The 23,900-nt window shown below is 40.3% G+C and overlaps 1 protein-coding gene and 1 long non-coding RNA gene across 2 annotated transcripts; both read left to right on the top strand.

Moving 5' to 3' along the window:
- Positions 1 to 716: 716 nt before the first annotated feature.
- Positions 717 to 3,803, top strand: LOC125242069. Its single transcript, XM_048150770.1, has 2 exons — positions 717 to 2,181; positions 3,742 to 3,803. Exons 1-2 carry the CDS (start codon positions 717 to 719, stop codon positions 3,801 to 3,803), a joined length of 1,527 nt encoding a protein of 508 aa, XP_048006727.1.
- Positions 3,804 to 18,297: 14,494 nt separating this feature from the next.
- LOC125242052 lies at positions 18,298 to 20,159 on the top strand. The gene is made up of 2 exons (XR_007178817.1): positions 18,298 to 19,387; positions 19,474 to 20,159. It is a non-coding gene; the product is annotated as an uncharacterized LOC125242052 (long non-coding RNA).
- Positions 20,160 to 23,900: the final 3,741 nt, after the last annotated feature.

The following is a 23,900-nucleotide window of genomic DNA, read 5'->3' as shown; positions in this document are numbered from 1 at the left end:
GTGAAGCAGAACAAGTCGTCCGTCATTTCGAACTCACAGCTGCCAACTATGGGAAGGCTTGGAACGCCTTAGTTTGCCGCTACAACAACGATAGAGTGATAGCTAATACCGTACTGAATCGCCTGCTCAGTCAGAAGAAACTCACTAACGAATGCTCGAAAGGCCTCAAGGATCTTCTTGATACTACAAACCATCTTAGTAGTCTAGCGAATTTGAAGATTGACACAACTACTTGGGATTCGATCATCGTGCATATTGTAGTATCCAAGTTAGATAGTGAAACTCACAAAGCTTGGGAGCAATCACTTGGGTCATCAACAGAGTTACCCACTTTTAACAAGCTCACATCATACTTAGAGGGACGATTCAGAGCAATGGAAATGGTACAAGCGACACAAAAGAAAGAGAAAAAAGAGATCACATTTCAACAATCAGCTACTGCACCTAAAGTAAAGAGTGTGAGATCTTTCACCACTGAAGTTGATACGGAATGCACTTATTGTAAGAAAAGTCACTACATCTGTCACTGCACTGAATTTGCACAACTAGAAATAGACCAACGCAAAGATTTTGTAAAGAACAACAACTTATGCTTCAATTGCCTTGTCAAAGGACATTCCATACGGAACTGTAGACAAGCCACAACGTGTAGAACCTGTAATCGCAAACACCATACGCTATTGCACCACCAGAGTTTAGCTGCGAATACAGTCACAATGGAGACACTCACAGAACCTAATGACGCACAAACCAAGCAACTCACAAGTCTGAAGGTTTCACAAAAAGGCAAACAAGTGATACTAGCCACAACACAGATATATCTGAAGGATAGCAGTGGTTCTCTCGTACAACTCAGAGCCCTTATTGACCAAGGCTCAGAAGGGACTTTCATTACAGAGTCTGCTGTGCAACTGCTGCGCCTGAAGAAGACTTTACAGCCAGCTAATATCACCGGTTTAGAGCACCAATCTTCACAGCCACGACACGTCGTTAACTTAGAGATTTACTCACCAATAGACACTCACTATATAATGCAAGTTAACGCTCACGTACTCTCGAAGATTAATGGATGGCTACCCTCAAAGGAGTTTGACATCTCACAATGGCCTGCCCTCTCCCAATTGCAACTAGCGGATCCTCACATGCAATCACCGGGACCTATTGATGTTCTACTGGGCGCCGAGGTCTATGCATTTATTTTGCTAGACGGACTACACAAATACAACGATGACAAACTTATAGCACAAAACTCGAAACTCGGATGGTTTGTCTCTGGAGCATCAGAATCACGAAGTAATCTACCACCTCACAATATAGTAGCTCACCACGCACTCGTCGAGGTAGATCAACTCCTCCGCAAATTCTGGGAGACTGAAGAGTACAAGCCACATGAGAAACTGATGACACATCTTGAGACACAATGTGAAGAACACTATAAAGAAACTCACTCTAGACAAGAAGATGGTCGTTACGTCGTACGTTTACCGTTTAAAGATGATCATGAGAAGAACTTAGGCAACTCTCGACAAATCGCACTACAAAGACTGATGCACATGGAGAAGAGATTTGCAAACAAGCCTAAATTCCAAAAGGATTATGCCGACTTCATTGATCAGTATCAGAAGCTGAATCACTTAGAAGATGTAGACCCACAACATAAGCCAACTCACAAAGTCTACCATCTCCCACATCATGCTGTGACAAGAGAGTCCAGCACCACAACCAAGCTTCGCGTGGTCTTTGATGGAACAGCACAGCCCTCAGATGGCTCATCTCTGAACGACGAGTTACTAATCGGACCACCACTACTGCAAGACTTACGAGATCTCATAGTTCGTTGGCGTACTCACAAGATTTGTTTGCTTGCTGATGTAAAGCAAATGTACCGCCAAATACTCGTCGCTAAAGAAGATGTAGACTATCAGCGCATATTGTGGCGTGCATCCCCACAAGATGAAATTATCGAGAAGCGTTTGTTGACTGTGACGTACGGTACATCATGTGCTCCGTTCCTCGCTATTTGCACACTGAAACAGCTTGCACAAGATGAAAAAGAAAAATTCCCAGACTTAGTTGAAGTCATAAGCAACGACTTTTATATGGATGACTTACTCACTGGTGCGAATGACGTGGAACAAGCCACTAAGTTACAGAGTCATATCACACAAGCTATGGCTAAAGGTAAATTTGAAATGCACAAATGGGCATCCAACAGTCCTGACGTCTTGAAGAATATACCAAACTCAGAAAAAACTAATCAACCAAGTATCGAGATCAAACTTGATGATACCATCAAAGCTTTGGGCATCAAATGGAACTCACATCGAGATGTTTTCGAACTTAAGATAGATATTTCAGAACCCACAGAACGCTTTACCAAAACGTCAGTACTGTCGGACATTGCTAAATCATATGACCCTTTAGGTTTCTTAGGGCCTGTGATTATCACTGCAAAAATGTTTTTGCAAAAACTTTGGTTGAGTGGTAAAGGTTGGACTGATGAACTTCCTCTCGAACTTGCCACAGAGTGGTCAAACTACAGGGACCAGCTCTGTCACATGCCGACATTGTATTTAGATCGTTGGGTTCACACACAATTTGACGGCAAGGAAAGAGTGGAAATTCATGGGTTCAGTGATGCCTCTAGCTTACGCCGCTGTTGTTTACTTGCGAGTAATCACGCCCCGCGGAATCCACGTGTCACTTATCATTGCTAAAACAAAGGTGGCACCTGTGAAACAAGTATCAGTCGCACGATTGGAGTTGTGTGGCGCGGTACTGCTCTCGAAGTTACTCAAAGACGTTCAGCACAGTCTTAAATTGCCAGAGGACTGTGTCTTTGCGTGGACAGATTCGATGATTGTCTTAGCGTGGCTTCGAAGAAACCCTAGCATTTGGAAAACGTACGTAGCCAATCGAGTCACTGAGACTATTAATAATGTAAGTAGTGGCCGGTGGCACCACATCAAATCGGCTGATAACCCAGCAGACGTTGCGTCGCGTGGCATTCGTCCCGATCTTTTTAAAGACTGTGAATTGTGGTGGCGCGGACCTACTATACTTCACCAAATGAATGATTTTGATGATTGTCGTTCGCTCTCTCTCGACATCCCAACAACACAACTCGAAGCCAAAGAAAATTCGAAAGGAAATGATAGTAAGATAGTAGCACTTAAAGCTGGTGTATCGAATGAGAGTGATGACCGACTTACATATTTGGCTAGATTTTCTACTCTCACTAAATTGATTCGCGTTACAGCGTACCTGTTACGGTTTGTAAAACTGTGTAAAGCACATGTTGATGCAAAACATAATCAGACAGTGTCGGAGACTTTTCCTCAGCATCTTACAGTTACTGAATTGAGATATGCCACCAAAGTTTGCATTCGACTCTCTCAGGAATTTTGGTTTCAGGAAGAGTTATATATGCTGAGAAAAAGCCAAATGCTTCCGAAATCTGATGTTTTGACCTCACTTGTCCCATTTATTGATACAAATGGCATTATTCGAGTTACCGGACGTATACGTAATGCTAATGTACACTTTGATACAAAATCACCTGTCGTTCTAACTTCGAAATGTCATTTCGCTTCTTTAGTTGTAAATGATGCTCATATTCATTGTTTGCACGGAGGTCCTACACTGACTCTGAACGGAATTCGTAGCAAATATTGGATAATCGGTGCTAAGAATTTAGTTAGGAAGGTTCATATTCATAAATGTATTCCTTGTTTCAAACAGTCTGCAACACCGATCAACCAATTGATGGGTCAGTTACCTGCGTGTCGTGTAACGCCAGATAAGCCCTTCCGCAAAAGTGGAGTTGATTTTGCTGGTCCAGTACAGTTAAAATTGTACCCTGGTAGATGTCAACGTACATGTAAAGCCTACATTGCCTTGTTTGTGTGCACCGTGACTAAGGCCATTCACTTAGAACTTGTGAGTGACTTGTCCTCGGCTGCTTTTATTGCTGCTTTTCGTCGTTTCACTTCTAGACGCGGTCATTGTAGTGATCTGTGGAGCGACTGTGGTACCAATTTCGTTGGAGCCTCTAAAGAGCTCGACACTATGTTTAGGAATCGGAACTCAGAAGTAGTTGGAGAAATATCTGAGGTTTTGGCAAATGATCAAACCACATGGCACTTTATTCCTCCTGGCTCACCACATTTTGGTGGACTCTGGGAAGCCGGCGTGAAGTCGATAAAGTCACATCTGAAGCGTGTCATCGGGCAGACTCTGTTGACCTTTGAAGAGTATGCCACACTGTTGACTCAAGTGGAGTCCTGTGTTAATTCGCGGCCTTTAACTTCCATCAGCAATTCGATTGATGATGCTTCTCCAATTACACCGGGACATTTTCTTATAGGCGAAGCTCCTATCACTGTTCCGGAAGAAAGTCTCACAACTGTGCCCGTATCTCGTCTAGATCGTTGGCAATTGCTCCAAAGGATGTTGCAATCGCTTTGGACTCGTTGGAGTTCTGAGTATTTAACAACACTACAAAACCGTTATAAATGGACCGTGACTAATCCTGATCCTGATATTGGAACAGTAGTTTTGGTCAAAGATGAAAGACTCCCTCCCGGAAAGTGGTTGTTAGGTCGTATCATAGATAAGCATCCTGGTAGAGATGGTTTGACAAGAGTAGTTACGTTGAAATTAAAGAATGGTACTGTTCGCAGACCCATTGCTAAAATTTGTCCTCTACCTCTGGATTCTTAACTATCGTTTTAAGAATTTAATGTGTTTTAGTTTTGTGAAGAATAACTACTTGAGTATTACTACGCAATTTAATCTTAATACTATTGATTCATGTTATTACTTCACTAGTTTGCTTTGTTTTGTTTACATGGATCTTTATGAAGGACAAGTCGTCCTTGGGGGCCGATAATGTTAAATGTAATATTATACTTTCAAATGTCCCACTAGATGTCGCTGATAAACTGTCATATAAAAGCTGCCTCACGCTATTAAGATTTTTCTGCAATACTATAAGTAGCTAGTTTGATTATGGAATAAACGAGTTTTAAGTTGTCAAGAAAGTGTTTATTTACAAAAGGTAGGAAGTGCAGTGCAGTATAGTGAGTGAACACTTGGCCACAGGCTAGCCAAAGGCAAAAACGTGGCCTACGATGGAGTGAGCTGGCCCCGAAGATGCCTGTTCACCCTTGATTTGAAGGTTGCTGGGTGGTATGAGCTCGGAAATACAACCGCCGACAAGGAATTACACTCCTTAGCAATGCGCATAAGAAAAGAAGAAGCAAATCGCTTCGTGCGATTTCGCGAAATATCTACCAAGTAAGGATGGAAACGGCCGTGCGTCTAAGAAGTCTGATGGTAAAATGGGGACGGTGGAATAAGTTCGTGTAGCTCTTGAGCACACTCCCCGAAGTGCAACCTGTAAAACACCGACACTCTCTCGACTTTTCGCCGATGGGCCAAAGACTGTAGTTAAGTAGTGTCACAGAGAACCTCCTATAGAGTGGCAGTCTTGTATATTTGGTTCGCGATACGAGTCACCAGTGTTTGGGGTGCGAGGAGCGGGCGGGGAATGTGTTAAGCGCGCTGTGATTGGCCGTTTCAAGGACGGCGGGCAGTCGCGCCAGATGAAAAGGGACAGAAGTATGACTGTCCCTCTACTGACGCGTAAGTGGCCAATGTAAGTTGACCTATGCCGGCTCTGAATAAATTATAAATATGACTTATTTGTGGAATGTAATGCCGTCTGTTTTTAAATTTGAGCTTCTTGTTACCTTTCCACACCATTTCACACTACAGGTGGACATCTTTAAGGCATCAAAATACCCTTTTCCAATTTTTTTGTGCGAAAAACACGCGCTGCTTTCGGGTCTGTTACTTGGTCGATACTGATCGGGCACGGCGAGCGCCCGCGCTTATATCAGTGCAAATACTAGGAAGGCTGGCGACCGCGAGTCGTCTTGTAATAGATGTCTATAGGGGTTGGTCTGTGAGTAGTGTTTACCCCTTTTGGGGCTATAGCAGTGATTTTATGTAGGTTATGTATTTGTATTTAGTTTTATGTTTTACAGTATTTTGTAAGTGTTGGTGGTGCGAAATTTTTGTGTTTCACTCAGTGACAAAGTTTGTTCAACCTGCGTGCCTTGAAACCTTACCAATGGCACGTGCAGTTAACCAACTTTGCCCCCTTGTAAAACAAATAACAATGTTGCTTGTATAATTTTATAAGGCGTTCTTACAATTTTATAACCTATTCTTACAATTAATAAGAGAAAAATCAAAATAACAACGGTAAGAAGAGTCGTAAGTATTCGGCTGGCAGTTTTATACTATAGTTCCAAATCTTTCTGATGGCGCTAGGCACCAAGGGAAAATGACATGAAATTTGACGTTATTGACGAAGTGAAGTACGCTGTTAGCGATTTGAAGTTTGCTCACAAGAGATTCTCAGTCATAAAACTAGAAATATAAAGAAATTTAGTGAAACTTACGTCCCACTTTGTCACTTAACATATGGACGATATTTGCTTGTGTCTATAAAGCTAAAGCTCGTATAAACGAGTAACCGGTCACAACATCTTTAAGGGCGTTCCCTGCGCCAATGACCTTCGTAATTACTTCACAGCGCATTGTTTCTGCGATATTTGGCATTAAAGTTGAACAATTTTAGGGCCAAAAACTGGTTTTTAGGTCATAACTTTTGTTTTAATTAGTTTAAAATTAAAATTTCTCTTGAATTTTCAGGAAGGGCTAAGGCAAATCCAAACATGTCAATTTCATGTATGTTACATCCTTCAATACTTAAAATCAAATTTCGATAACGGTATTTTTTTAGACCATGTTAAAAAAATTCATAAAAACATAAGTCAGTATTACTTTTTGTTTCAAAATATGGCTCTTACGAATAGAGGTAAAAGATTGAAGAACCGATGACCGTTGGTTTTATAATTCTATCTGTAGTGCAAGGAGTTTCAACTCAAAACTTGTCAAAAATCGATAAATATCGTGTGGAGCCCCGTAAGGTAAGCAACAAAGTGGGATGTTTTCCTGGAAAATGACACAAATAGGTGGCGCTGCACACAGCTTTACATACATAAAGATGTGCCTCGTTCTTCCTATTAGAATTATATTGGTATCATATCAGTTAGCTGTCATCCGCGTACGTGCCTAAGGGCCCATTTGCGAACTCGCATGCTCGAACTGTTGAGGTTCCAATTACATAACCACTCAAATACCGCAATGTAACGAAACTCGGAATTTTATCGTGTAAATGGGGCTTAATGCACAAAGAAATATTTGAGCTAAAGGAGCGCTCGAATACCGCTCGGTTTCCAGTACACGTTTGAAAGTTCTGTAACTGCGTTGGAAGTCAGAAAAACATTCCTGCGCTAACCATATCCACAATGTATACTATGTAGCAACAATGTATGTACCAAGGATGATTTATATAGGATTGACAATTATACTAAAAATCGTACCTTAACTTTTTAGCGATAGTATCATAACTACACTTTGACGACCGGTCTAGCTCAGTCGGTGACCCTGCCTGCTGAGCCGCGGTCCCACACTGAGAGAAAATACAACCAGTTTTCATGTTCGTTCAACAAGTTTTTTGGTTAAAATAGCGCCTACGTGCTCTTTGGTTCAAACAACAAGCTACTTGTCATTTGAATCGGCAATATATTTGAATCAACAAGTCGATTTTATAAAAACAACCTGACACATATTGTTTTAAACATACGTTTGGCTGATTCAAACGGATAAACCGCAACAAGTCGAACTTGTTAAATTCACAATGCACATTTCTCTCAGTGCAGGTTCGAATCCCGGGCATTTATTTGTGTGATGAGCACAGATATTTGTTCCTGAGTCATGGATGTTTTCTATGTATATAAGTATGTATGTTATCTATTTATATCGTCGCTTAGCACCCATAGTACAAGCTTTGCTTAGTTTGGGGCTAAGTTGATCTGTGTAAGGTGTCCCCCAATATTTATTTATTTATTTATTTTACACTGATGATGCCTACAAATATATTTTTTTTCAAAATGTGTATTGACACGATGTCATGATATTAAAATAAAGAAACATGTCATTTGTTCTTATAAAAACTAAAAGCAAAAATATTTGGGGAAAATATGATTTTTGCCAATTTCAGGCCGCGATATAGCGCCATCTAGTTTTATCCCTAAAAGGCCATACATTTAAAGGGTACACTTTTTTGTATTGGCTTTGTCAGTCCCGGTGTATATATTGTCCGTGGTATGTACCTACTGAGAATGCACTATTTTATTAACCGACTTCAAAAAAAGGAGGAGGTTCTCAATTCGACTGAATGTTTTTTTTTATTTTTTTTTGTATGTAGGTATGTTACTCGATATCTCCGAGAATCGTGGACCGATTTTCAAAATTTTTTTTTTACTTACTGGCTGGGCAGAGTTCGATTGATTGTAATATTCCGTTCTGCTGGCATAGTTATAGTGACAATAGGGATGACGACTACATAAAAAAAATGCATTATGTTTAGCCCGTCAGTTAGATCGTCCAAAAATACTAGATACGTATTTTTCACTTTTTCTAATTAATAAAAAAATACAAAGATATAGAGCGTCAAAGTTCCTTAGTGGGGCTTGTGACGTCACTTCTAAGTAAAAATTATACCTAGTCGTGACGTCACGCGAAACTTCAACGCACTGTACCGTCGTCATTTTTCGTACGAAAAAAAAAAGAATAAAAAGGTGTCTAAAATTCTTTGATAATGTAACTGACGGACTACTTAATTAGTTTTTTTTAGTCGTCTCGCCTATTGTTGACATTCGTGGCCACCGAAACGCAATCTGGCCCTTTTGCGCCAGAGAAAGCTACGATACGCTGATAAACGATTGTGACTAAAATACCTAGTTGCCTGGAACTGCGTAAACGACCTAACGGCCCAGCCACGACATTGGTCTAAGCGCGACAGCGGTGAGCGGCAGCCATAATAATAATATTATGTGTGAATGAAAAGTCCCATCGCTGTGTCTCGCTCCAATGTATGGCCGCCGCTCACCGCTGTCGCGCTTAGACCAATGTCGTGGCTGAGCCGTAAAGGTCGTCATCTGATATTTGCCAATTTGCTTTTCGGTGAAGGAAAACGTGGTGAGGCAACCGGTCTAACCGTATAAGGTTTAGTTACCCTTCGAGATGGAAAGTCAGGTGGCAATAGGAAAACTAGTGCTTACGTCAAAATCTTGGGATAAGTCGTCAAAGCTGACCCCAGGCTCTCATGAGCCGTGGCAAATCGGGATAACGCAAGGAGGATGATGATGAAGCAAATTTAAAAATAAGTTTGAAAATAAAAAATATTATTGATTAAAATTTCTAATTATACCTCATACTAATATATTATGTACAATTAAGCTCGTGGTAACGCTTAAGGTGATAAATTACAACATTAATTCGCGTGAAGAAACAATTTCTCAAGCCTCCAATATAACGCTCCCAAGGGGGTAAAAACGTGTAACTTGAGAACTTTAGAAATCTTGATTACTTAAGCTTATGGCAAATAAACGCCTCGAATTAGTGAGGAGCCGAACTCGTTTCTGAGAATTTCTTTTAAGTTTCCAGAGAATTTGCAACTTTCACGAGAACGTTCTCTCTGAATCCAAAAAAAAATGTAATTTTTAAATAGAAACATTTTTTTGTATGAATAGGTAGACGTTTGGCCACGATCACACCTAGTTATTGAATAGTTTTTGAAGCGGAACTTCTAATGCGACTTCCAATTGAAGTGAAACTTCCAGTGTAACTTCCTACTGATAGCGTTAATGTTTAACGCTCCGTGTTGCCAATTCGAAATTTGTAAAGCAGCACATTATAGGTGAAAAACTCAAGAAAGTCACCTGTTGTATGCGTGAGTGACGTGTTCGAATAGGCGTTTGTTTTGTTTGTATTACTAATTTTAAATGTGTGCTCTATTCGAATACGTCACACACACATACAACAGGTGACTTTCTTAAGTTAATCACCTATACGAAGTTTCACTACTTCCGCGCGGAGGGACTCAACGCACATTTTTTTTTAGTTTTTACATTCGTTGCTTCAAATAATGTTTCTGTGAGTTTTGACTGCCGGACTTTAATCAATTATTGTATTTCTTTAATATAAACCTATAAAATTATAAAGTGTGTACTTTTAAATTTCTAAGATATTTGTATTATTTCTTTTACTAACTGAATAAACATGTCGTTATACATAATTTCATATGTACACGATGAGGAGGAATATTTTCGATGGCGGCGACTCTAAATTCAACTTCCGAACGTTTCCTAGTGATAGCGTGTGTTCTAATGTGGCTGGCTAGGCCAAACTTGTTTTTAAATACTCGCTGGCACGTGTGGCAATACAGTTGGCCAGCTGAGTTATAAGTGAGTTTGGTGGCTGAGTTGTAGGGGGGCTTAGGTCTATCTTTTTGTAATTGGCACTTTTCGTCTATGGTGTGACATTGCACATTTTAGCTTAACAATTTAACAACGGCAGTTTTAAATTTGTCCCGAACGTAATTACTTTTTGCGCATAGCAAAGCCTTTATGTGATCTAGCAACTGGATCGATACTGGATGACAGTTCGATTATCCAATCAGAATCAGCTGTCAACAAAGGGTGTTGCCAGAATACAAATATGCACAATTTTCAGAATATTTAATTATTTAGAATTAACAATTTAAATGTAATTAATAAATCAGAAAATAGTCACTTTATTGTTGGAAAATTATATGGAATTTTGTGCACTAGGATTTTCAGTTGGTTGAAATTTATTTCTGCAGAGGACTGCTGAGGTGGTCATTTTAGATGTTATCCCCAAGCCTCTCAAGGTCGTTAGGGCTCCTGAGATCATTTCCGGCACTTGCTAGCTGTCTCCGGTCCTGTTCAGGCCTCCAGTGCCTGCTTTTATTTATCGAGTTTCATCTTCGATCCAAAAAGTGATCAGATTGATGGAGTGCTGGCGGTCAATCCTTGTGTAGCCTAAGGGCATTCTGGAGGAATATTTTCCCACCATGAATTGTAAGTAGAATATTATGGGTGTATCAGGTTGATCACAATATTGATCCTTGCCTCAGTTTAATTTGACCACGTGTGTCTATTTCCAGTCTTCTGGTGGACTATGTGGAGGGAAGGGTCGTCAGAGCTGAGAAAATGAGCTCTCTCAAGTTCCAGCTGGTAAGGAAATCAGAATAGTAATTGTCCACATTTAATAGGTTAGACCACATTCACTTTTCTAATGATGTCTTGTTTTCCTTTTCAGCTGACTGGGAATTATAATTATAACTTTAACTATAATTAAAATTACAATTAGGGGGCCGGTTTGTCCGGCAACTCAAATTTTACCACAAGCGTCGAATGGTGCGATAGCTTGTTTCCGGGTCGAGCCTATTCCAGGTGAAGAAGATGCTCTCAACTTGCTGATGCGTCGGTTGCGGTGGTGCTTCATTGTGGCACAGCGCCTGGGGCGACCAGCTTCAGCTTGCAGAAGGAGGGCTTACACATTGTACTAGCGGTAACTTCTGGCTTGAAGGTTGGTGTCATTTTCTTTCTTCCTGGAAGGCAAGATTACTTAGTTTAGTTAAGAAGAATTCCTATTATCTATGTTGGCACTGATAACTAGGGACTAACAGAACTTAGGAACGCTTGTAAATCATTTAGAATTTGAACTATTGCACGGCCCAGCTCTACCGTCTGGCAATACATATTAAGGTGCTAGCTTAAGCTTAGAATAATGATTTACTGGTTATAACTTGCTTTGTGTCCGTTAGACAATAAAATAGTGTGTCACAATCTAACCGTTTTCTTTCCACCCAATTAGAGACCTGAAATCTTGAGGAAATCGTAGTGCACCTTATTAAGTACCTTTTTTTGCTTCTTTTACGTGGCGGAAGATCCGCCAAAGTTTTAAGACTCATTTTGTGTAAATTTATTGTCTGGTGCTTTCCCATACTTTCCCCCTTGCCGGGCTGGGAAAAGCTGACCATGACATTGGCGCCCAGGTTTAGAAAAGCTTAGATTTTCCTCAGGAATTCAGAAAATTTCAGTGCCATACATAGTAATAGTGAAAGTTGTGTTCATACTCACGTTTGAGTTTCATTTTGAGCTTGTGTCTTGATTGTGCGCATTTCATTATCACTTGGGTGCAGCTTCAGCTTGCTTACATTGTTATTTTGCCCATTTTTGCTGCACAAACTTGATATTGGCTTGCAAAGCTTAGAATTATTCACATGCTTGAACCTTCTGTTGAAGTTTTGATTTTGTGCTGACATTTCCTTCAGGAAGGAAGGTGTCAAACTAATAAGCACTATTTAGTTACTTTTTGTGGCATGTATTTAGTAATTTAAAGGCTGTGACCTAGATTATTGTGTATAATATTTAAAAAACATTCTTTTAGGATTTATTTTGCTGTTTGACCTGGAATTTTGAAGTAACATTTGAGTATTATATTTTGAGAGTATCACCATTGAGTTGTAACTTTTTGACATTAAGTTAAGGGCAAGTTGTTGGAAGCTTTTGAGTTTTCCATTTAAAGGCATTGTATACATTAGGGGTAACTGACATTGTGAGTGGTTTAAATCAAAATTTTCATTATTAAAGCCATACTAAATACCTTTTAAATTATCAACTAAAATTGAGTAAATTACAGTGTATATTTGTGTAACTTAACAATTCAGTAGTTTAAAAATTGTGTGAACAAATTTAACATTCTTTTGAACAGATACTTACCATTTAGTTTTGGAACGCTTTGCAATTTAAGAGTGTTTACATACATACATTGGAACAGGAACATTTGTATTAGAAATTTTTACTTCATACAATTGAAAATTGTTCGCTCACTAATACTTACATTTCACTTTGTTTTCACTGCATTTAATGAAAATCATTTAAGAAAGGAAATATACTTACATTTATCTGAAAAGGTTGAAAACAAATAAAACACTTGGTATATCGTTGTAACAATATATATTTATTGTAAGTCAGTTGCCAACATACTTAATATTTTGAGTTTTGGACTTATACAATGGCTTCTTCAGTGCAATTTCATTCCTTGCTGCGCGATGAGTTAATTTATGAAGTAATAATAAGATCAGAGACACCAGCATCAACAGTAGAGGGTCTTAGGAAACAGTTGAGAAGTTTAGTAGGGGAATGTCGGCCAGATGAGATTTTGGAGACCGAGTTAGCGCCTGACTCAGAGTTAAAGATTATTTCGGATAAATTAAATGATTTATCATCCTTAGTCACAAAATTTGTTCAGTCGAAGGATAGATACTCTGGGAACAGGTCGAAGGCTTTAGGTAATCATCTGTACTTCAGGCTTCTGCGGGTTCAGGTTGAAGAAGATCCGGCGAAGCTGGCTTTGAAGGTTGAGTTCTCCAGTAGGCTTGATGCTTTGTTGGCACAGTTGGACAGTGTAGGCCAGACGAGCAGTACTTCTAGTGAGGGTGTGTCGGTGTTAGCTCAGTCAAGTCAAGCGGTCCCAACTAGAGAGTTACAAGTTCACTGCTCCGGAGATAAGAATGTTGCCAAATGGGGTGTCAAGTTTAATGGCAGCACTGATCCGCGGTCCTTCTTAGAGCGAGTTGATGAACTCAAGCTGGCTTATGGTGTGTCAGATGTGGTTTTGTTTAACTCAGCCGCGCAGTTATTTGTTGATCAAGGTTTACTTTGGTACAGAGGTATCAAGGAACAAGTTTCTTCTTGGAATGATCTAAAAGCCATTTTGTTAGATGAATTTGAGCCTGCAAACTTTGATTTCCGGTTGAGGTGTGAGATTCTTGCATGGACACAGGGTTTAGATGAACCAGTTCATATTTATTTTGCGATTATGTCCTGTCTTTTTGGTCGCTTGAAGAATCCACTGCCCGAGGAAGAGAAGTTGCAGATTTTGATGAATAACATTCGGCCTAGCTTCTCACAACAGCTTGCTTTAGTAAATATAGCCTCGATAGCGGAGTTGAAGGATTGTTGTAGGAAATTGGAGCAAGCAGCACAGCGCACACAGTACTTTGTTGAGCCCGGTAAAGCTGGTTCGGCACAGACTCTTAGCAGTGATTTTGCGTACAAAGGGAAGGCTAAGCAGGTGAACGCGGTGAATGTTAGTGATGGCAAGCGTTCACAGGCATTTGTTAGATCGCAATCACAGGCAAAGTCGAAGGCTCAACAGGGCAATGCGGTTAGGAACGTTCAACGCTCGTCCACTCAATCCACACATGCACAGAACGCTGCTGCAGGTCCAGTTTGCTATAAATGCGGTGGCACTGCGCATAACTTCCGCAAATGTAATGGGAAACCATCGAAGGGCATTTATTCATGTTTTTCCTGTGGCCAAGCGGGTCATATGGTTAGGAATTGTCCCAAACGTCAAACTCAACATGAACGTCAAACGGAGGAACGTTCCGATTCACGTTCAAAAAACGAGTAGGGCCGGATTGTAGCAGTATTTTTCCGACAAAACTGAGTGATGCCATGAAAAAGTTCCTCAGTTATAAATCTATTGCTACGGTCCTCTTTGCACCTAGGGAAGGTGATATTCGGCCTTATTTGAAATTTAAGGTGTGTGATTTTGACATTTATGGGTTAGCAGACTCAGGTGCCGCCGTTTCAATTTTGGGCAGGCAATCTTATAAAGACTTTGTTAAGTTTGGATGTGAGCTGCAACCAATGGAGTCGGACTCGTGTAGTGTTGCAAATGGCGTCGTAGTCCAGTCAATAGGGTATGTTTTTGTGCCGGTAACTTTTAAAAACATTACGAAAGTTATTAAATTTTATGTTGTGCCCAGTATTGTCTCGGACGTTATTTTAGGCGTGGATTTCTGGATTGCTTTCGGTTTAGCGCCAGAATTATTTGAGAGCATCGACTACACGACAAGACCCAGCAAATATTTTAGTTTATCAAGTATTTCGGTTCAACCGGTGAACACCATTCAGGCTTACGAAAATTTAACTTCAACGCAGCAGGAATTAGCCGACTCAGTAGTAGGGAAGTTTAAAAAGATCTCGTTCGAAGAAAGGGGATTAGGTAGGACGTCGTTAGTCGAACACGTGATTGATACTGGCGATGCCCAACCTATCAGAACGCGACAGTATCCGCTCTCTCCTGAGAAGCGTGCGGCTTTAAGCTCAGAATTGGATAAAATGTTGAAGTTAGATGTGGTAACTCCTTGCGAAAGTCCCTGGAATAACCCGGCACTTTTAGTGAAGAAACCTAACGGGGACTGGCGTTTCTGCTTAGACTGTAGGAAATTAAACGCGGTATCAAAGGGCGACTCGTATTCCATTCCATATATTCCGCAGATTTTAGATAGTTTAAAGGAAGCGAGGTACTTGTCGTCCATTGACTTAAGCTCGTCGTTCTGGCAGATTCCGCTTAGTGAAAGCTCGCAGGAGAAAACCAGTTTCTGTGTCCCTGGCCGTGGATTATATAAATTCAAGGTCATGCCTTTTGGGCTCTGTGGTGCCAGTGCGCGACAGCAGCGTCTTATGGACAAGCTCATTGACCACAACATGACCAGTGACATAGAAAATGGCATGGTGTTCTGTTACGTAGACGACATTGTCATTTGTTCGTCAGATTTTCAGACTCACTTACTTTTGTTGAACCGTGTGTTGGAAAAGTTGAAAATGGCGAACTTAACGATCAATTTCGGAAAGTCAAAATTCTTTAGGCAGTCCATTAAGTATTTAGGTCACGTGGTTGACGAATTAGGTTTAAGGACTGACCCAGAGAAGGTTTCAGCCGTTTTGAACTTTCCCATTCCCTCGACTTCTCGTGAGGTTAAGACGTTTTTGGGCATGTGCTCTTGGCACCGCCGTTTTATTAGGAACTTCGCAACAATAGCAGCGCCTTTGAATAAGTTAACTTCCAAAGGGAAGAATGCCCCACCTTTTCAGTGGTCTGATGAGGCCGACAACGCCTTCAATACATTGAAGAATGCATTAGTGTCAGCTCCGATTTTAGCGGTCCCAGATTTTAGTAAAACGTTTTCTGTACACGCTGATGCATCTTCTTATGGTATTGGAGGCATGCTCTCGCAGACTATTGAAGGGCAGGAGCACCCGATTGCGTACGTTAGTCGTTCTCTGAACAAGTGTGAACGAAATTATAGCGCGACGGAAAGAGAGGCTCTTGCGGTTTTGTTTTCGGTTGAGAAGTTCCAAGCGTATCTCGGCTCGCGTCGATTTAGGGTGATCACGGATCACGCGTCACTTAAGTGGTTCATGAACCTGGAGAATCCATCGGGGAGGTTGGCACGTTGGGGTTGCAGACTGTCTCAATTTGATTTTGATATTGAGCACAGGAAGGGCTCCGACAATGTCGTACCTGACGCGTTATCCAGGCTCATGAAGGTTGACGCCGTGGACCAGGTGAATCCTAGCGACGTGGTCGATAATTGGTATGACAGGACATTTAAGGGTTGTGAAACGTTTCCGGCAAATTTCCCAAACTATTGTATAAGGGGAGGGAAATTGTACCGTTTAAGTAAAAATAAGTACAATCTTTTGCGAGAATTTGACTGGAAGGAGGTAGTGCGTAAGGGTGATAGGAAGGCTATTTTACACGCCAATCATTGCGAACCAACCGCAGCTCATTTTGGAGTTTTTAAGACTCACAGGCGGTTGTCGTTGACATACTTTTGGCCAGGTATGTACAAAGACGTCGTCGACTTTGTGAAGGCTTGCGATACCTGTGCAGCCTATAAACATTCACAGAAGTCGACTCCGGGTCTGATGGGTCAGCCAAAAGTATGTGATCGACCAATGTTAGTTTTGAGCATTGATCTGGTAGGTCCTCTTCCGCGCTCTCGTGCAGGATTTACTTATTTGTTTGTGGTCACGTGTTGCTTCTCAAAGTATACGCTTCTGTTTCCGCTTCGCCGCGCAACCAGCGCGTTGGTGGCGAAGACTTTCGAGCATCATGTGATTTTAAAGCATGGTGTACCCGAAACCGTAATTACTGATAACGGAGTACAGTTTACGGGATCGGAGTTTAGGCAGTTGATGAAGCGTTACAACGTACCTAAAGTCTTTTACGGGCCTCGATATACTCCTCAGGTAAACTTGGTGGAGCGTTATAATAAAACGGTCATGACAGCGGTAGCTTCGTATGTAGAAGAGAACCATAGAACTTGGGATGAAAAACTGCACCAAATTCAGTTTGCAATAAACAGTGCGGTGAATGAAACCACACACGAGTCTCCTTTCTTTTTAGTACATGCGAGGGAACCGGTAATCAACGGATCGTTTTACAAAGATGTCGATAAAGATTACGAACCAGGTATGCCTAGGGAGGAATATGCGGGTAATTTCGGGATACTGAAGGATATTTTCCATCAGGTTAGGTTACGGTTGTTGAAAGCACACGAGACAAATGCTAGGTACTATAAGTTGAGAAGACGTCCTGAACAATTTTCAGTAGGCGATCTAGTTTGGAAACGGAATTACGTGCAGAGTGATGCACAGAATTTTAGGATGGCGAAACTCGCCCCTAAATATGTTAAGTGTAGAGTAAAGGCAGTATTGTCGCCTTTAGTCTACGAGTTAGAAAATTTAGATGGTCACTGTATAGGATCATGGCACATTAAAGACCTGAAGGGAAAGGTAACAGCTACCGGTTAAGTGATCGGTGGACGTGCGGCCCGGGGTATAGGGTACTCCTCGCCGCACCGCCACCGTTGACGAACCAACGGAGCTTGTACTGGATAGTATGGTTGTATTTTAGCAATAGTGTTAAATATTGCAAAGTCATATTTAATCACCAACTGCTAGCGACGTGGCGAACAGGTACGGCTGTTTCACCACTCAGTATGTAAGAGGAAGTATGCAACGAATTGAGAGAGATGTATGAATGGTGCTATGCAACCATATAGCTCAACTTTGGTCTGGAGCGAAGTCTTTAATGTGAACAATTTTGCTGTCGTGCGAAGTCACGCAGAATTTTGTGGTTATCGTGCTTGTTATTTTTTGTGTAGCCAATACTCTGCAGTGTCCCGTGCATGTGTGGATTGAAGGCTAGTTTTTTTGATGTGATAGGGAGAGGGTTTATTTTGGGGTATGACAGGGTGCAGTGCGCACTGCATACCACGGACGTTGGTTGGCGTTTCGTTGTGTTGAATTTGGTCCGGTTTATGTTCCTCTCAGCTCACGGTAACAGGCACGTAACAGTTTTGGTTCAGCTAACTGGGTTTAGCTGATGTATAATTTAGTAATTTGAAATATAAATTTTTGGTTTAGCTAATTAGGATTAGCATTTATGTAATTTAGGAATTTGGAATGAGATTTCGTTTTAAGCCACTCTAGTTTATCGAGTAAACTAGCAGTAAAAATTGCATGATTTTAATTTCGCCCGGTCTAGTAGAGTTGTTTTTAGGAATGCTGATCATCGGTCCTGGCGGTTGGTTTTGCGTTTTTCCAGCGCAACTGTGAAGTTGTGCTGGTAAAACCAAGGATATGGTTACTGGTTTGTTGGTTCATTTGGCAGTGGGGAATTTTCCGAATGGTTCGGATGCCACACTGGTTTTAGTGTTGCGTGGGTTCGAAAGACTATTATAAAATTCAAAATTTAAGGATGTTTTAGAGGGATGGTTTTTTTGGTATGGTTTTGTGAGGTTGTAAGTTTTGGCATTTCTTTTGGCAATATTTCGTAACCTGCGGCATCACAGGTTTACTTTTGTGTGTTTCTCCCATACTCGGTATGGTCGAGGTGTGTTCGTTTCTTTTCTTATTTTTTCATTTCTTTTGTGACACATTGTTAGTTTAGTCGCTGAGGACAGCGAGCGTTTTACCCTTGGTAAAACGCTACAGCAGGGAGAGGGGTATTGTGACATTGCACATTTTAGCTTAACAATTTAACAACGGCAGTTTTAAATTTGTCCCGAACGTAATTACTTTTTGCGCATAGCAAAGCCTTTATGTGATCTAGCAACTGGATCGATACTGGATGACAGTTCGATTATCCAATCAGAATCAGCTGTCAACAAAGGGTGTTGCCAGAATACAAATATGCACAATTTTCAGAATATTTAATTATTTAGAATTAACAATTTAAATGTAATTAATAAATCAGAAAATAGTCACTTTATTGTTGGAAAATTATATGGAATTTTGTGCACTAGGATTTTCAGTTGGTTGAAATTTATTTCTGCAGAGGACTGCTGAGGTGGTCATTTTAGATGTTATCCCCAAGCCTCTCAAGGTCGTTAGGGCTCCTGAGATCATTTCCGGCACTTGCTAGCTGTCTCCGGTCCTGTTCAGGCCTCCAGTGCCTGCTTTTATTTATCGAGTTTCATCTTCGATCCAAAAAGTGATCAGATTGATGGAGTGCTGGCGGTCAATCCTTGTGTAGCCTAAGGGCATTCTGGAGGAATATTTTCCCACCATGAATTGTAAGTAGAATATTATGGGTGTATCAGGTTGATCACAATATTGATCCTTGCCTCAGTTTAATTTGACCACGTGTGTCTATTTCCAGTCTTCTGGTGGACTATGTGGAGGGAAGGGTCGTCAGAGCTGAGAAAATGAGCTCTCTCAAGTTCCAGCTGGTAAGGAAATCAGAATAGTAATTGTCCACATTTAATAGGTTAGACCACATTCACTTTTCTAATGATGTCTTGTTTTCCTTTTCAGCTGACTGGGAATTATAATTATAACTTTAACTATAATTAAAATTACAATTAGGGGGCCGGTTTGTCCGGCAACTCAAATTTTACCACAAGCGTCGAATGGTGCGATAGCTTGTTTCCGGGGTCGAGCCTATTCCAGGTGAAGAAGATGCTCTCAACTTGCTGATGCGTCGGTTGCGGTGGTGCTTCATTGTGGCACAGCGCCTGGGGCGACCAGCTTCAGCTTGCAGAAGGAGGGCTTACACATTGTACTAGCGGTAACTTCTGGCTTGAAGGTTGGTGTCATTTTCTTTCTTCCTGGAAGGCAAGATTACTTAGTTTAGTTAAGAAGAATTCCTATTATCTATGTTGGCACTGATAACTAGGGACTAACAGAACTTAGGAACGCTTGTAAATCATTTAGAATTTGAACTATTGCACGGCCCAGCTCTACCGTCTGGCAATACATATTAAGGTGCTAGCTTAAGCTTAGAATAATGATTTACTGGTTATAACTTGCTTTGTGTCCGTTAGACAATAAAATAGTGTGTCACAATCTAACCGTTTTCTTTCCACCCAATTAGAGACCTGAAATCTTGAGGAAATCGTAGTGCACCTTATTAAGTACCTTTTTTTGCTTCTTTTTCGTGGCGGAAGATCCGCCAAAGTTTTAAGACTCATTTTGTGTAAATTTATTGTCTGGTGCTTTCCCATACTTTCCCCCTTGCCGGGCTGGGAAAAGCTGACCATGACAATGGTGCTACGTGACGTTTCCGGAAATTTCCGAGAACGTTTTCGATAGATTTCTCTGTTCTCGGGAACATTTCGGAAATGGCACATCACTACATCGAACTCATCCCGAAAATCTCGGAAAGTACGAGATATTTTATAAAAACTTTTCTTATATGAACTGTCGGATTTGGAGATATGGGTTCGGAATTAAATATGGTTTGCTGATCTTGGTTTAATTTAAACTTTTTGCTCGATGTATATTGATATTATTTATTTAGCGCACACTGTATTTTATGCCATTTTTTTTAACAAAATAAATAATTGCCTTCGTCTTTGTAACGCCGTGTCTTGCGTGGGCGACGGTCGCGCTACCGTCGCGCGACTGTCGTCGTCGCGTCTCATCGCATCGTCTACTTCCATATCGATAAGGTTTGATTTCGTATGCGTCCCATCGCCGTCGCGCGACCATCGCGCGACCGTCGCCCACGCAAGACACGGCATAAGTTCAGCGTAATAGCATATTGGATCAAGGGTAAGGGTTGTTACCGTGTTTATTTGTAAACACTTTGTAATTTGTAACAGTATATTATGATACAAGTGCGAAAAAAATGAAGTTCGAAACGAGTGGGGATAAAATAAAACATGAGCGAAGAGAGTGTTTTAAATCGACCCTAGTTATGAATTTCCTTTTCGCTCGTGTGTCGTACGACGTTTTTTAGTCCAGATGGCCCTACGAAGTTTCGACCTTACAAGAAGTGAACCAGTTCTCGCACTAGTGCGTAAAAAAATCACTATCTGTACTGTAGACCTAGATTGCCGCAAGAGTACAATCTGTACCGAAAAACGTTGTACGCGATACACGTGCGAAATAGTACATTACGATACAAGTGCGTAAAAAAGGAAGTTCGAAACGAGTGGCGATAAATTAAAACACGACCGAAGGGAGTGTTTTAAATCGACACGAGTTTACGAATTTCCTTTTTGCACGTGTATCGTACGACGTTTTTCAGTACAGATGAGCCTCCGAAGTTTCGACCTGGTATATAATGAACCACTTCTCGAACTAGTGCGTAAAAAAACGACCATCTGTACTGAAATAGTACATTACGATACAAGTGCGTAAAAAAGGAAGTTCGAAACGAGTGGCGATAAATTAAAACACGACCGAAGGGAGTGTTTTAAATCGACACGAGTTACGAATTTCCTTTTCGCACGTGTATCGTACGACGTTTTTCAGTACAGATGAGCCTCCGAAGTTTCGACCTGGCATATAATGAACCACTTCTCGAACTAATAGTGCGTAAAAAAACGACCATCTGTACTGAAAAGGATATTTGTAATTCGTGTTGATTTAAAATACTCCCTTTGGTCGTGTTTTAATTTATCGCCAATCGTTTTAAACTTCCTTCTTCCCCCACTTGTGTCGTAATGTTCTATTTTACAGAGGCATCTATCTACTCGTAGATCTTGCACAGAAATGACACTTCCTACAAAACTGTAGTTTGACATCGGTTCATTTTTTTATTTTATTATAATGGTCGAATCGTGTTGTCCTTTTCTAATGCATGGCGATATCCTTTTCGACTATTTAGGGTTGTCAACTTGTCATATCAAGTAATTAACTTATCTATCGCACACAAAGTGACGCATGTTGTTCCACCCTAACGCACCTAATTGCTTCGTAGCAATGCGAGCCAGAATCGCCCGATGGGGCAGTGTACGAATACGGCAGAATAGATAGTACAGTCACCGTCAAAAATAAGTGATGATTTCTGTACCTTGTCGCTTTAAATCATTTGACAACTTCGTATGACATTTCAAACAAGATGTTAAATGTGACGAAGTACAAAAATCATCACTTATTTATGCATTGAAATAAGAGTAAGATTCGTATTTAAGTACTTTCATAGTTTGATTTATAATATGTAATTCAATACATGAAATCGATATTAAGATGATAGAATCATAATCAGCGATTTTTCGATTTGAGTAGTACAAGAGCCTAGTAAGCACATCTCGGACATTAGCGAACAAATATATGAAAGAGGCGCGTTCCTAGCACACAGTCTAAGCTCGTGTAGGTGAACGCGTACCATGCTTGTATGAGTGAGATGACAGGTCGACTGTTCGCGTTTTTGACAGGCGGTAACATTGATGTCACCAAGAGCGGGTGGACGGCGCTTTCAGCGGGGAGCGGGAGTGGCCATACTGTACGATAGTACTCTTTATTATACTGTGCTAATAGTGACTATGAGTTTTTGACGCTTTTACATACATTGATCGATATCAGGAAAATTACATTAATTTGTATGGAGAAAATCAAGAGCGTTCCCAAACTGTTAATTACTAGAGTCAAAATTACATAAATTTTCTGTGACGTTTTTAAGTATGTACTTATTCTAAAATGTAGAAACGTATGGTCTGATAGGTACTTATAATCTACCAGCAATGATGTTAAAGAGTTATTTGGTACAAATGCGAAAAATAGAAAACGAGCAAGGCAGGTAACACTATATACTAATGACGATGATGATATTATTAAGTAGTATATTTTTTCACAATTTATAACTGTCGCCTGTAAAATATAGGGCGGTCTTTGTTCTCCAGTACACCTGCATGAAATAAGATCTCTTATAATCATAGGTGATGACTGATGAAAAATGAGTACAAACCAAAATTCACATTTAGAATCTGCCCTAGACCGTGAAAAAAAAAGATTGCATTCAGTACAGTAGCGGCCAGCAACGAAGGCGCGTTAGTCGAGCTCTGTAAACTGACGCGTCTACCCGCCTCCGCCGTACCAACGCGCGCCGCGCGGTTTCGAAAAAAAAGTTTTAAAAAGTTAACCGACTCGAATTCGAAATTTAAAATTTCGACGCTGTGTGCTGTGTGTAAATATACAAATAATTTCATGTTTTGCTAGTTACTAATTGTTTAGTGAGTGTTGTGAAGTTAATTGAAATATTTGAATGGCTGCCAAAACTAGTAAGTAAATAATAACGTTAATAATATGCTTGTTTTAGTTCGGATATTTGAGTTAATATTTTTTGTAAGAAACGTTTTAAAGTTTGAAGATTTTTGTGAGAAAATTTGTAAGTGTTCAAAAGAAAAGGCAAGAAAGAAAGAAATCCTTTGAGATGCAGATTGTATTGTAGAGTGGATTGAAATGTCTTTGGTCTCGGAAAACGGTTGAAAATAAATAAACGAGTTTTAATTGAAAGCATTATGCAGGAGGAAGGTTTTAATTTAACGGAACGGCGATAAGAAATGCGGTTACTAGAAATGGTATTTTACATAAACTCTATCAAACAAGTCTGTCAGTAAATAAGAACAAAGAAAACTATAGGTATCCTTTTCTCTGGCACCCCAAAAAAAAGGATGCATATAGTTTTCTTTGTTATTATTTACTGACAGACTTGTTTGACAGAGTATAGATTAATGTACAATTATACAATTCCATTAAAATAAGCATTGTAGTTATAAGAATTAACTTTAAAAAATTGTAATAATTTACTATTAAATTATTGCTATTTTTTAAGTGTTTTTTCTACATGTACACAATCAT

The sequence above is a fragment of the Leguminivora glycinivorella genome, unplaced genomic scaffold, assembly GCF_023078275.1.
Source record: "Leguminivora glycinivorella isolate SPB_JAAS2020 unplaced genomic scaffold, LegGlyc_1.1 Scaffold6, whole genome shotgun sequence".
In the NCBI taxonomy this organism is placed as follows: domain Eukaryota; kingdom Metazoa; phylum Arthropoda; class Insecta; order Lepidoptera; family Tortricidae; genus Leguminivora; species Leguminivora glycinivorella.
The sequence above is the reverse complement of the archived record's forward strand: the minus strand, read 5'-3'. Positions and strand labels throughout refer to the sequence as shown.

Excerpts from the sequence above, each read along its gene's own strand:
- LOC125242069 (XM_048150770.1), top strand. The coding sequence starts at position 717 with ATGGAGACACTCACAGAACCTAATGACGCACAAACCAAGCAACTCACA. Across the intron at positions 2,182-3,741 it reads CACACAAGCTATGGCTAAAG|TCTGCAACACCGATCAACCA; the intron begins GTAAATTTGAAA and ends TGTTTCAAACAG.